The following is a 15,804-nucleotide window of genomic DNA, read 5'->3' on the forward strand; positions in this document are numbered from 1 at the left end:
CGCTGCCTTCCTAGGAGGATACAGAGTGTCTGTAATAAAGCACCCGTGGGTAATTCAATCACATTTATTTTACTGATGATTGGAAATCAGCAACTATATACATGTCTGCTCATCTGTGAAGAAGAGGCCTCCAATCACTGCATAATGAGTGTCTGTGCAATTCCCAGAGTGCTCCTTGTGAAGGATCCGCACTGGAGGCTTCTGGGAGAAAGGGGTTTGTAAGTCTTGCAATCTCGCCAGCGATCTGTGTCACTCATGCTGTTCTATTGATCATAGGAGGAGAGAGAAGACTGTGTCTGGTATAGATCAGGAGCTTGTTCTTACTGTGGCTGGTCCGTGAGGGCTTGTCTGCTCAGACAGAGATACAGGCCTCTATCCCCAGGGAAATACAGCACCGTCCTGCCTATAAGATATTATACATCCAGTACATACAGAACAGCAATGCAATCAGAAAGGTGATCTGGCCTCAGTAGAAACCGGACGTTATCATACGTAGTCGTGCACAGAGCGACCGCAAGATCAAGAACGTGCACCGCTGGCCAGTGCCTGCTCACTAAAGGACCTCTGTCGCGAAAATCTTAAAATTTAAAATACATGTAAACATATACAAATAAGAAGTATGTTTCTTCCAGAGTAAAATGAGCCATAAATTATTTTTCCACTATGTTGCTGTCACTTACAGTAAGTAGTAGAAATCTGACATTACCGACAGATTTTGGACTAGTCCATCTTCTCATGGGGGGGGGGGGGGGGGTCCTCAGGATTTTCTTTATTCTTAAAAGAACTTAGTTAATGGCAGTTGCTCCGTCCAACTGCCAAAAAAGTGTACAACGAGCAGGGAGGCTGGCCAGCATCTTTGTATAAATCATTTTCAGAGAATGTCTTTATAAAGAATTTAAGGCCATGCTGTGAATCCCCCATGAAGAGATGAACTAACCCAAAACCTGTCGGTAATGTCAGATTTCTACTACCTACTGTAAGTGACAGCAACATAAGAGAAAAGTAATTTATGGTTCATTTTACTGTGGAAGAAATGTACTTCTTATTTCTATGCGTCTTAAACTTTAAGACTTCCACGACACTTCCTCGCGACAGAAAATCTGTAACGAAAAACCTCCCCTGGGGGGTACTCACCTCGGGTGTGGGGAAGCCTCCGGATCCTATTGAGGCTTCCCCCGTCCTCCTCGGTCCCACAGCGGTGGCGAAAATCCTCCCAGAGCGGCAGCGATGTAAATATTTACCTCCTCCCTGGCTCCAGCACAGGTGCAGTATCCGCTCTCTGCACGGAGATAAGCGAAAATAGCCGATCTCCGTCGGGCCGCTCTACTGCGCAGGCGTAAGTCTCCTGCACCTGCGCAGTAGAGCGGACCCGACTGAGATCGGCTATTTTCGCCTATCTCCGTGGGAAGAGCCGCAACAGCGCCCCCGCTGGAACCAGAAAAAGTAAATATTGCACAGCCTGACAAATTGTCGCCTGTTTGTTCCGTGGGCTGCAGCGAGACCGCCGTGGGACACAGGAGGAGGGGGGAAGCCTCAATAGGGTCCAGAGGCTTCCCTCTACTGAGGTGAGTACCCCCCAGGGGAACTTTTTTTCAGTACAGATTCTCTTTAAAGACCTTGCCGACCCGGTCGTAACCGCAGGTTATATTCGTTGGCAAACAGTTTGTCACAGGACAGGGGGAAATGTTTGTCCCATCACTGCCAGGCTTCAGACACAAGCAGAAAATAAGAAGGTTATTAGGGGCGGTTCACATTGGGTGCTTGCCCGCTGCATCCGGCGATCGCGTTTGGGTCCACGATCGTGATTCGTTTGACAAAATCTCGCGATTCACGCTTGTGATTCCCATTCAATAGAACGAGAATGCCAAGCGCAATTGCCCCAAAGACGCGTTTGCGATTGATCGAAATCGCAAGTGCTGCAGTGTGAATGTATCCATAGGGATACATTAGTAGCAGCACTTTTCTGATCGCCGGCAATCAGCAAAGCACAGAAAAAGTGCCAAGTGTGAACCAGCCCTAAGGTGTATTAAAAAAAAAAAAAAAAAAGCAGAGCTTGCGAGTTGCAGTTAACAGAAAAGAATTACAAACAAAAAAGCATACGTGTTATACTGCCCAATCTGATGTCAGCCTGGACACACTGAAAGCTGCATGGGCTTTTTACTGAGATCTGGGGAACACTTTAACTTTTCCCTACAAAGATTGCTATTTTCAACTTTAGAAAGGGCCAGAAATAAACTTTTTAGAACTGCCCCTACAGGGGATGAGCAGAAGTGAGCGGTAGAGAAGTCTCTTTCAAGGCTACGCATGGAGCAGTCAGCTGTAACAATGGCTTTGGATCCGCAACGATGGGGGAGCCGGCTCTGAAAAGTGTGGAGAGAAAAAGCTGAAAGGAGCAAGAGTGAAATAAAGAGTACACACTTCCCCGAATGAGGTCCCTCCATAGAGGGGAGCAGCTCTGAATGTCACATCCTCACATCTGCTGGACCAGTATGAAGCTGGAAGCCACAGAAGAGCGCAGCCTCATCGCTGACAAAGACTCTGCTCACACTTCACACTCTAATTCCACTTTTCTTTTGTACTGCGTGTCTCAATAACACCCATTATACCAGCAAAGAGAAGCGACGAATGAAAGACCTGTGCTTTATTAATACCTGCTTGCATAAAGTTTGCTCACAGTCACATGATCTCTGGTTGCACTTCCTTCCTGTTCCAAACTGTCAGGTCGGCTACTGAGTGAGCCGAAAGGCTGTTTATTATTTTCTTGATTGAAATGTCCATTTAACCATTTGATGACTGAGTGTTTTTTCCCCTTGTGGACCAGAGCAATTTTCACCTGTCAGCGCTCCTCCCTTTCTTTCGCCAATAACTTAATCACTACTAATCACAGCGAAATGATCTGTATCTTGTTTTTCTCGCCACCAATTAGGCTTTCTTTGGGAGGTACAGTATGCTAAGAATTATTTTATCCTAAATGCATTTTAACATGAATAATAAGAAAAAAATTCAAAAAATGCATTATTTCTCAGTTTTTGGCCATTATATAGTGTTAAAATAAAACGTTCAACTGTGGATAAAGCCACACATTTTATTTGCCCGTTTGTCCTAGTTATTGCAACGTTTAAAAAATGTCCCTAGTACAATGTATGGCGCCAATATTTTATTTGGAAATAAAGCTGCAGTTTTTCCATTTTGCGTCCATCACTAATTACAAGCCCATAAATTATAAATTAATAGTAATATACTGCCTTGACACAAATTTTAAAAAAGTTCAGTCCCTAAGGTAACTACTTTTATTTTTTTTTTATGTCAATTCCCCCCCACATATCAAAAAAAAAAAAAAAAAAGTTTGGGTACTATGGGATGGAAATCGTTAATTTAATTATAACAGTCAGTGTGGGGATTTTTCTTAAATAAAAATTAATTTTGGTGTAATATACTATTTGGCCACAAGATGTCAGTCATTATTTCCGATTCACGTATGCAAGTACGTGAATCGGAAGTAACGCGTAGCAGTGTAACAACAGGAAGATACAATGAATGTCGGCATCTCGTAGACGCCGGTATTCATTGAATCGGGGACTTAGATTTATGAATGGGAATTGCGGTCCCATTCATTAACCTCCCCGCTAAGCGGCGCTAATGGCGGTGCGCGCGCAAATGTGAGCGAGCATCGACAGCACGCCGCTGCAGACTTGTATTCACGGCCCTGGTGCATCCTGTGAACTTTGCAGGGCCGTGAATGTACTGCATGGCGTGCATCAAGCAGTTAATGTATTTGCTGTAGCTTGCACTGACACCTTGTCACTAGGCACTTTTCCCCTGACCACATTTCAGGCGGTGAAACATGTAGGATTGGTGGTGGGATTTTTCTTATATGTATTGATAGCGATTTGAAGAAAGATGCAAGGTATTTGATCCCTGGAGATAGTGTTGTTACTAACATGCACAGATCACATGCGTACCTGTGCCTCTCGTCAATTGTTCAAATGTTACTAATACATTAGTAGCTTTGCTTTCTTATTAGATTTAATAAAAGTTATGCTTTAATAAGTTAGTCTCCGCCTTCAAGATTATATTGATGTGTAATTTATATATCAGGTTCTGTGTAATCGTTAGGTCATGCTCGCCACCAGAGGATCCCCGCCCTCGCTCCCCTCCTTACCCAATCCGTGTTGTGACTACGAATAAGGGTTGGTTCACAAGGGCAGTAAATGCAACATTTTTAACAGGAAACAAAAGCATTGTTTAAAACAGATCTACCACCATTTTATTCAAATGAATGGAAGCAATGTTTAAATGATGGTGAAATCAGTTTGCATCATTTGTGTTAAGTCACGGGAGATCTCCTGGTCTTGTCTTAGACGTTATGTGTACTGTCCAATATGGCTGCATTCGTCTTCGTTCTGTGCCCACCTAGGTGCTCAAAACGCAACACAACAATGGAACAACGAAAACCTATGCTGAACCATAACTCCCAACGTTTTGAGGGGAGAAAGAGGGAAGTCTGAAATTCCAGAAGTGAACCGGAGGCGGGGCCGGAGCATCGGGGAGTGGCTGCGCGGGCACAGGAGGTCTGTGGGGGACCATTAGAAGCCCCAGGTAAGTTCAACTCATTTTCCCCTGAGCCCCTACAGTATCCCTTTAAAGCTATAATGGACGAAATCTGAGAAATAATGAATTTTTTCAATTTTTTTTCTTATTAATCCTGTAAAAATGCATTTATAAAAAAATAATTCTTAGCAAAATGTACCACCCAAAGAAAGTCTAATTAGTGGCGGAAAAAAACAAGATATAGATCAATAAATTGTGTTAAGAAATGATAAAGTTATAAGCGAATTAATGGGAGGTGAAAATTGCTCTGATGCATAAGGTGAAAAATCCCCGCGGCCTGAAATGGTTAATAGGAAATTCGCATGCGTTTCCGTATGCGAATTTTACCGCAAATTAGCGGTAAAATTCGCTCATACTCATTAACATATGCAAAAACCCTTGCAAATCTGCGGTAAAATTCGCATCCGCGCGCAAATTTGTTTTTGCGTTTTCCGCGACTAATTCGCACCGCACAAGTGGAAACGGGCCCTCACTGTATTTTGTTTTTTTCTGCAGAGTACAGTTCAAAAGTTCACTTGCCTGCTCTGTAAAATCATTTAGAATGCTGAGTAGTGTGTAAACTGCAAATATTAGAGAATGATGCAATGTTATAAAAAAACAATATCACTGAAAATAAAAATATGAGAATATTTTCTTTGCTACTAATGTTCTAGTAATTATCGGTACTGCACAACCAATGCATTATATCATAATTTTTTTTTTTTTTTTTGCTTCAGTGTCACTTTAACCATTTCTGCCGCCCGGACGTCCGGGCGGCTGCTCTGCTGCAGTGAGTGCCGTGCCTCGGCGCGCGATCGTGGGCGCGCCCCCGTGGTGTCCCCCGGTAGCCCTGGGATCAGTGATCGGGAACATGGTTCCCGATCACCGATCCGTGTCCCCCGCAGAAGAACCGAAGCGCTCTTACAAGCGGCTTCAGTCTTTCTGCACGTCAAAATTTCCGCATCCCCCTTGTACTTCCGCTTAGCGAGAAGCACAAGGAGGGGGGAAAAAAAACCTGAAGGTGGCCATCTTGTGGCCAAATAGTAAAACTACATCTACATATTTTTTACATTACAATTTACACATATAACAACATTAAAAATTAACTGTTTATTTCCCACACCAAAATATTACCCAAATAAAATTTTTAATGGAAAAAAAAAAAGACAAATAGTTACCTAAGGGTCTTAACTTTTTAAATATGCATTTGAAGGGGGTATACTACGAACATTTTTTAAATTATAAGCTTGTAAATAGTGATGGACGCAAAACGGAAACAATGCACCTTTATTTCCAAATAAAATATTGGCGCCATACATTGTGATAGGGACAAAATTTAAATGGTATAATAACCGAGACAAACGGGCAAATAAAATACATAGGTTTTAATTATGGTAGCGTGGATTATTTTAAAGCTATAATGGCCGAAAACTGAGAAATAATGATTTTTTTCCCATTTTTTTTCTTATTAATCCTGTTAAAATGCATTTATAAAAAAATTATTCTTAGCAAAATGTACCACCCAAAGAACGCCTAATGGCGGAAAAAACAAGATATAGATCAATAAATTGTGATAAGTGGTGATAAAGTTATTAGTGAATGAATGGGAGGTGAAAATTGCTCTGATACATAAGGTGAAAAATCCCCGCGGGCTGAAATGGTTAAACCCTACACTTAGCAGGCATTAACCAGCAGTGAATTCACCACCTTCAGCCTCCTGTGTGAAAGATGCCTAACAAATTCACAAATTCTTTTTATGAACACCTCACACTGAAGGGATACAAAGTTTTAAAATAACTGTCTACTGACCTTATTGACTTCTTCTGGATCCTCATCTTTAAAAGTAAGGAACTGAATATTACAGGATTTAGTGAGTGGTCGATAAATGTCCCAGGGCTCGCCGTCCACCAGCGCCAACACAGACCTCTCACAGTACCACTCGTTGAGATCTGCAATGAGACACAATACACATTTGTCTGGTGATCTAGAATAAGACACGTGGTACACATTTGTCTGCACATTAGTCCCGTCTTCCCATCCTTGCAGCTCTGTACTCACCACTAGAGGTCTAGGCTTTACTGTCTCCTCATTCCGGGCACCCATCTTCCCATCTCCTTCACCGTCCTGTACTCGCTACTTACCTCTAGTGGCCAGAACAGAGCTGCATGGGAGACGAAAAGATGGCTTCCCAGACTGAGACGACAGTGCAGTCTGGACCTCTAGTGAGTACACAACTGCAGGAAAGGAAAATGGCTGCCAGGAACGAGTATATACATTCAATAAAAACCTTTTTCCCAGCTCTTTACTGCCCATAGCGTTATAATGTTTGCATTTACACCACAGTAATGTCATCTGTGTAAAAATCAGAAGTCCCTCCAGCTCAAGGTAAAGAATTGGAATAAGCTTTTGTTACATGGATAGGGCATATCATCACATTCATGACAAACTTTTCCTGTGTAACAATTTGAAAAACTCGATTTTGTGATTTATTTAGAGTCTGTCAGAATGTACGATATTCTTCCACCAGCCTTATATTCAACCTACACCGGTCTCTGCCTGGGCATCACAAATTCCCTTGTATTTTGGAGAACTGTTCTCCTGGGCTAATGAGGTGCTAAATCTCAGCATCCGTCTGAGAGAAGACCCGTCGAGATTTTGATTGATTGTTGCCGTGGGTAACAACCCCACCTGCTGCTCTCTATAGATTGCTTGCTTTCTGTGTCTGGGGCTCCGTCTGCTGCCACTCCGCAAGCCTTTATTACCTACACGGCTTCTGTTTAACAAGCAGAAAAGGTTGTTCCTACGTCTAACCAGTTCCCAGCTAACTCCCACCATCTGTTCACCTTGATGGCAGCTGCCTGTAGCACCTTTACATGACCGAAGTGTGGCACAATGCCAGATAGCATCTGAAATACAGATTACACCTGCTAGAACTAAAGGACAACTGAAGCGAGAGGGATATGGAGGCTGCCATACTTATTTACTTTTAAGCAATACCAGTTGCCTGGCTATCTTCTGCCTCTAATATGTGTAGCCATAGCCCCTGAACAGGTGTTTCTGACATTAATGTCAGCTCTGATAAGATTAGCTGCATGCTTGTTTCAGGTGTTATTCAGACACTACTGAAGCTGAATAGATCAGGAGGACAGCCAGGCAACTGGTATTGTTTAAAAGGAAATAAATATGGCAGCCTCCATATCCCTCTCACTTCAGTTGACCTTTAAATGCACACAACCAAAAAACAGCCCTGCATCAAGCATGACTTAATGCACAGTTCTGTTACAAGTTCAAGCTCAGCAATCCAGCAACTTTGTGCCCAGCAAGAAAAAAAAAATACACACACAGTGTATATATAAAAAAAAAAAAATAACAAAATAAAGCTTTCCGTTTAAAAATACACCTGTTACCTGTGAATCCCAGCTAGTAATCTTTGCAGGAGTCCATATGAAAACAGTTTACAGGTATTCCCCAGTTAGGCCTGGTTCACACTAGCGTTTTTTCCGGCCCCGGATCGTATACTGTACAAACAGAACGGACGAGAAAGGGTCCAATGTAAATCTATGGATCCGTACACACTCGTCCGTTACACCTAGTCCGGATCCTGATGCGGATTGCGTTCAGGCCTGCGTTCCGGATTTTTCCAACATGCACTATTTTTGCGGAACGTCGCCGCCACCGGAACTGATCCGGACAGTTTTCCAGCACACCAGGAACTAATGCAAAACGGAAATGGACTTCACACGGACTATAAATCCGGACGTCTCGACCCCACTTCCTGTGCCTCTCTATGATCCAGCAGCCATTTTGGGACATCCTGGTGTAGCTGTAGAACTTTTCTGGGTGTCGTCTCAAGTCCCGGTACAGGGTCTGGAACTGTCCCTTCCTCTGTCTGCTCATGAGTAGAGGGCGCACCCACCATCTCCTGCGAGGAACACGCTTCCTTCCCACATAATAGTAGGTGAAAATCAGAAAGGAGGCTATTCCAAGCCAAAAGCTGTACAAAATCACTGGATCCATGGTCCAAACAGCAGTCTCCCTCTCCAAGGATGATGTCCAGACAGCAGTCTCTCTCCAACAATGACCCCAGTGCTTCTCCAGACCTTCCAGACCCAAGGTATTTATATTGTATGTTCTCTCTTTAAAAAACGGAAACTGATTCAAAACGTATGCAGAACGGATGAAAATCCAGATGCAAACGGAACGGATCCTGACCGGATCCGGATTACAAACGGACCGGAACGGATCCGCATCTGCGTTCAGTTTTGTCAGAAAACACAGGTGTGAATCGGGCCTTAATGAACGAGAGGACTGCAGGTTTAAACCTGAATCTGTCCATAAGTCGGAACACTGTGCTATCTCAATCCCCTGTATGATGGAATACAAAGTCACCCTCCAGGTTCTGTTTCCTTTTCCGCAGTTTACCATTCAGCCTCAGACCCTGAGGGAATCCTGAAGTCATTCAGCACTGCAGGCAAAGTAACCTTTTGGATTAGTTGGCAAGTCCACACACACAGTCCAATTTCGATTGTATGTTCAATTTCAGTTTCACTCACGTGTAAGCCTAATTTTTCAGCATAAAAAATGTGCTGAAAAGTTCCCCCCTCGGCTTATATGAAAGTCAGTGGAGCAAACAGATGGAGGAGCAGGTTTTGCTCCACTGACTTTCATATAAGACGAGGGGGGAACTTTTCAGCACATTTTTTTTTATGCTGAAAAATTAGGCTTATACGTGTGTATATACAGTAATTGTTTAGATTGTAAAGTGTACGTTTACTTGCACTGGTGTACACACGCTGGACAGAGCCCACCCAAGGCGGTCGCATGGAAACATCTCTGCGGAGAATCTAGCACGTGTATAGGTATACACGATGGAAGTGGAAGAATGGAAGGAGGCGCTCCAGGGATAGAAAAAGGTTTAAAACCGTCAAATGTCATCACTTTTAGTGTCCAATAAATGTAGGCTATAGGGAGCGGGCTGACGTGTACTGGGGGAACATCTGGCTACTGTGGAGGGGCTATATTAGGGAGGGGCTTATACACGGGTCAACAACATTTTCCTTGTTTCTGAGGGAAAAGTGGGTATCTCGGCTTATACATGGGTCGGCTTATATGCAAGTATATATGGAAATTAAGATGGGCATTATAATACAGGAAAAGCAACGATAAAGGAGGTCATACATCAGGCGATGTATGGGCAGATCAACCATGAGGCAGATTCTGATCAAATCTGAGAGGCAAGATTTTAAAACACTGCACACGGACATGGGGGGACATGAAGAAGAAGAGTGGTCTGTACATGCAGAAAGGCACCCAGTATAACAAGTTAGAACTCTTTACTGAAGAAAAACAGAGAAATATCATGCACCACCATCAGATAATGTAGCTTACTTAGAACAGAGTGGAATACAGGAAATCACAATGCCATAAAGATCATTGCAGCACTTTACATTTTACAGTGACATCTTGTGGTTGCTTTACTATATACTGCAGTTTAGGAAATTTTATTTATACTGCCAGAGGAACACCGTTATCGCACCTGATCGAGCACTTGTGACTGTGATTTTCCAGGATGTCCGATCGACCCTTTCAAGCGATTTCATCCTGAAATCGATCGAAACCTCGATCAGGTGGGCATGTTGCGCACAGATTTTCCTTCAATTCGATAATTTTCACCTGATGTATGGCCACCTTAACTACTTAAGGACCGCAGCATTTTTGGAAGATCTGTGCTGCGTGGGCTCTTCAGCCGCCAGCACAGATCGTGTGGCAGGCAGGGCGATCAGACTTCCCCCCTTTTTTTCCCACTAGGGGGATGTCCTGCTTGGGGGGTCTGATCACCGCCGGCTATTTGTTACAAGCGGGGGGGGGGGGGGAGGATTGCTGGCGCTTTGAGTCCGCCAGGAGAAAAGCGCAATATAAATGTTCTGTGTTTGTTTGTACTTCCCCGGGGGTGTTTACATTTAGCCTGCGAGCCGCGATCGGAGGCTCGCAGGCTGTTCACGGAGCCCCCCGCCGTGAACTGACGTGAAACAGCCGCTCGAACGAGCGGCCGTTTCCATAGAAACCCACATGCGACCAGCCACCGCTTATCAGCGTTGGCTGGTCGTTAAGTGGTTAAAACTGCTTTTCTTTTAAATGCTCTATTTTAGAGATAGCGTTCTTTTCACAATGCACAGCATTCCTTACCATTATCAAGGCCTCACAGTTCCTGTGTATGGATTGTGCAGTGTTCCTTTTAACACATTAGGTGAAAGAGAAAATCTGTCTCGTTGAAAATAAAATCTAAAAGCTCACAGGAGCTTGGCTTATCTGCTAAGGCGTGCAGAAGGCCAGCACCAATAAACAATGGCGCTCCATATGCCCGGCTATTGAACATTGTGAAATCTGTACATTAAGAACAAAGCAATCAATTTTAATTATGTTGGGGAACCTGACTAAACAAGATGAATTGATTCTATCAATATGCGGGGAGGCCCACCTGGCGCCCTACTGCGACACAAATGGACATTTTAAATAACTGTACTGTAATGTGCATGAGCGATCAATAAAGCTTGTGACTTCTCACGGCTTCCCTTTTGTATAAAGGGCGCCCGTGTGCCGGATTTGGCCCACCGCACAGCTTTCTCGGGGTACCCAACTGTCACCGATAGTTTTTATTGTAAGCGTTTGTTAAAGTGAACCTCAACCAAGTAAAATTATTTAAAATAAACACATGATGTGCCTGCAAATTAATATTGCATACTTACCTCGCCATCAGTTCCTCTCAGAAGCCACCATTTTCTTCTTACAATGATTCCTTCCAGTTCTGACAAGATTTTGTAAGGAATTAAATAAATCAGTTGCTGTCAGTTATGTATCAGTTGCTGTCAGTTATGTATCAGTTGCTGTCAGTGATAACTGAACGGACAACTGATGAGCAAGGTAATGTCAATGTTTCAGTATAGCTTAAAGTGGACCCAAATTAAAAATACAAGATTTCAGAAATAAAATCTATTTTCTAAATAATAATAATAAATAGCAGCCTTTTTTAAGCTGCATGATGACAAATATAAAATATTTTACATTTATTGGAGGAACCCCTCCCTTCCTTTCATATTGCCGGGACAGAATCTGGCAAACTGGTGGAGTAGATGGTGTCCAGCAATGGAGGAATTGATAATGGCTGCCACCTGTATAATTCTAGTTATGGAAAGAGAAGGCTGAAAAGCATGCACTGAAGTGCTCATAGGCTTGAAGGAGTGTTTATTTATATTTGTATGTGTCAGAGTGGTGCAACTAAATATTTTGAACTAAAAAAAAGTTTGGTTTGGGTCCGCTTTAAGTGGGGGGATATTAAAATTTAACAGTGTGCCGACTATAAAGCGGTTACGGGTCATCGCCATTTTAAAATGGAGGACTGAGAATTCCATTGATTGCAGTGGACCAACAGGAAGCGGGAGAGGAGAAAGAGATTGATGAGCAGACTACACGGGAGGTAAGTATGACGTGTATGTTTATTTTGACTTTTAACTTTCAGTTCAGGTTTGCTTTAAAGTGAACCTCACCTGAGTAAAATTATTTAAAATAAACACATGATGTGCCCGCAAATAAATAGTACATATTTACTGATCAAATTCATTCTCACTCATAATTATTTCACTTTTGGACAGGACCTCTATTTACAGCAGATGGGCGTGGCAATGGGTTCGCGATTCGCTCCACAGTATGCAAATCTATTCATGGCCAAAATCGAAGAGGAATACCTCAATGCATGTGGCATAAAACCCTTGGCCTACTTCCGCTTCATTGATGATATTTTAATCATCTGGTCCGCAAGTGAGGATGATCTTCTCCAGTTCCACAGGAACTTCAATGCCTTCCATCCTACAATCAAATTGAAACTTACCTACTCTCACACAGAGATTAACTTTCTGGACACCACCATATACATCAGGGGTAACAACATACAAACCTCTGTGTATCGCAAACCTACAGACCGTCCCACATACCTAAGATATGACAGTTTTCATCCCAAGCACATTAAGAACTCTATAATTTACAGCCAAGCTATAAGGTACAACCGGATTTGTTCTGACAGGATGGACAGAGACAAGCACCTGGATCACCTTAAGAGCACTTTCATTAAACAAGGTTACAGTCCTCCCATGGCTGAGGCCCAAATCAGGAAAGCCAGCAACATCCCCAGGACTGAACTCCTGAAATATAAGCAAAACCAGAAAGAGGAACGTGTCCCTTTGGTTGTCACCTACAACCCACACCTGGAAATCTTAAGGAGGATTGCTAAGGAACTTCATCCCATTTTACACAAGGATCACAGACTGAGAACGATATTCCCTAAACCTCCACTCTTGTCATATCGGCAACCACACAATCTAAAACAGATGATTGTCAGGAGCTCTTTGAATAGGCCTCAACAAAACGGAACATCACCCTGCCGACAAAAAATATGTGGGACCTGCAGACACATTTACTCCACTGACAGGGTAACGATACCAGGTTCACAACAGGAGTACAGAATACAAGGTAAATTTTCTTGTGGGTCCACCAATCTGGTATATCTGATCATGTGTGCTAAATGCCCCAATGTTATGTACGTGGGAGAAACTGGACAAACTCTGCGCAAACGTATGAATGGACACAGGCACACTATTAATGATACCAAATCTGGACTCCCAGTTGCTACACACTTTCGGTCCAACGGACACAGCATGGATGATCTTCGTGTCACTGCCCTGAAGGGCGGCTTCAAAACGCCAAATGACCGATTAATAGCAGAAACAAAATTTATAAATTGTTTCAAAGCTGTGCAGAAGGGTCTGAATAAGGACAACAACTTTCTATATTGGTATGAGATGGATGATATATGAACTGTCTCAGCCACCCTAGCTGAACTTGTGAACTAAGAATTTACGATACCTCTGGGTCAATCCTAATACCAGGTCTGGGAGCAATAAAGTAAACAAGGATCCTTATCTTACCCCATTTAGATGGTCTGTTTGTATTAAGGCATCTTAATGATGTATTTATGCTTGAAAAAAATATCTGTTTTTCCTTTTGATGTTGCATGTATATAAGCTGTCTGTACCACCAGCTTGCAAACTAACAGGATATAAACCTGACGAAGGCTGCAAGGCCGAAAGCTTGTTTATTCTTATTCATTTGTAGTTAGCCAATAAATGGTATCATCCTGATTTAAAACTTCTTGCTTTTACTGATGGCTAACACGGTACAATACCCTACTGCTACTACTATATTTACCTCACTGTCAGTTCCTCTCAGAAGCTCACAATCTCCTTCTTACAACGATTCCTTCACATCCTGACAAGATTTTGTCAGAACTAAAATGTAAGTTGCTGTCAGTTATAACTAAAGGACAACTGATGAGCAAAGTAATGTCCATGTTTCCCTATGGCTCATTTACAGTTTAACAGTGTGCTGACCAGGAAGCTGTTATGGAGTAATGGCCATTTTCAAAATAGCGGACGTAGAATTCCATGGGTCATAGTGGACAAACAGGAGGCAGGAGAAGAGAAAGAGATTGATGAGTAGACTACATGGAAGGCAAGTATGATGTGTGTACGTTTATTTTGACTTTTAATTTTCAGTTCACGTTTGCCTTTAGGATGACACCAGGTAGCAGGTAAAAACGACCGAGAAGGAAAATCTGGATAACAAGAATCATAATTTGAAAACCCGAAAAAGTATAGTTTTGCTTTCTAAAAGCTCGTTTTCATTACAAGGCAGGTGGTCATGTGTAAGCGCTGCATCGTGTGATATTCCCCCAGAGGAGCTTGCATTCCAATACATTTATAATGAATGGGATCGCAGTGCAATCGCACCAAAATGCGTGCATCCTCAGACAGTCCAGTCTATGCACTCTATGATGTACCTGCAATTGTGTTTCCATTAGTGCGGCTAAAGCGCGCATATGGAAATGAGCCCTAAAGCAAAGCTTTATTGAAGGCAGACTTCAAATTCATGTGGCATTATCCACACCTTTCAAGTAAATCTTAAGGTGGCCTCACACGATACAATAAAATGATCCGATTTTACAGCAATTCGATAAAAACGATCGGACCTCTCGAAAAAAATCGAAAGCTTTTTTTTCATTCAACTGAAAAATCCGATCGCATTTCCCATTTTCTTCGATTTTTATTGATCCGGAATGCCAGATATTTTTCTTCAATCTTTCTAAAGATTGTATGGTGTGTGTTAGATTGTCAATTTATTAAGATACACACCCTAGAAATTTTGTCAGCGTTTCCAATCATTTTTATCATAATTGGGAAAATATTGAACATACGTTTGTGGTACATTGGTCATATTTTTGAAATGTTACAATCAGTCAAAAAGATTGCAATTCTTAAATTGAACAGATATTTAAAAAATTGTATGGTGTGTGGCCACCTTAAGCAGGATGTGGTAATGATAATAATGCTAACAGACTCTCTAAGAACGCTCTCAACAGGCCACCCTGGAGGGTTATGCTAAATGCACAATTTCCTGTCAGATCGACGGGTAACCGGACAGGAAGTTGCATGTGTATATTTTTAAAATGTTACAATCAGTCAAAAAAATTGATTGCAATTCTTAAATTGAACAGATATTTAAAAAAATTGTATGGTGTGTGGCCACCTTAAGCAGGATGTGGTAATGATAATAATGCTAACAGACTCTCTAAGAACGCTCTCAACAGGCCACCCTGGAGGGTTATGCTAAATGCACAATTTCCTGTCAGATCGACGGGTAACCGGACAGGAAGTTGCATAGTGTGTACATGTCAAAATTGCTCCCGATCGATAACGGGATCGATTTTCAGATCTTTACTTCACAAAATTGATCCAGTTATCAAATCTTGTCAGCACTAGAAGGAATCATTGCAATAAGAAAATGGTGAGCTGAGAGGAACTGACGGTGAGGTAAGTACGGCATGTAATATTAATTTGCAGGTACATCATATGTTTATTTTAAATAATTGCATTCGGTTCAGGTTACCTTTAAAGCGGACCCAAACCAAACATTTTTTTAATACAAAATATTTAGTTGCACCGCTCTGACACATAGAAAGATAAATAAACACTCCTTCAAGCCTATGAGCATTTCAGTGCATGCTTTTCACCCTTCTCTTTTCATAACTAGGGTTATACAGGTGGCAGCCATTACTTCTGAGCTTAGTAGGAGGTTTTAGATGATGGGTGTGTTTGTCATCAGCTA

At 42.3% G+C, this 15,804-nt stretch overlaps 1 protein-coding gene across 5 annotated transcripts in view; it reads right to left on the reverse strand.

The window, feature by feature from the left end:
- The window catches only part of MRPL39 (mitochondrial ribosomal protein L39), a 128,543-nt gene that overhangs the window by 68,860 nt on the left and 43,879 nt on the right, over positions 1-15,804 (reverse strand). For all 5 annotated transcript variants that reach the window (XM_068270580.1, XM_068270577.1, XM_068270581.1 and 2 more), the window contains one exon: positions 6,400-6,539. In XM_068270580.1, the coding sequence (XP_068126681.1) occupies positions 6,400-6,539 (140 nt within the window). The remainder of the gene's footprint in view (positions 1-6,399; positions 6,540-15,804) is intronic.

Source organism: Hyperolius riggenbachi, chromosome 2, assembly GCF_040937935.1.
Source record: "Hyperolius riggenbachi isolate aHypRig1 chromosome 2, aHypRig1.pri, whole genome shotgun sequence".
Taxonomy (NCBI): domain Eukaryota; kingdom Metazoa; phylum Chordata; class Amphibia; order Anura; family Hyperoliidae; genus Hyperolius; species Hyperolius riggenbachi.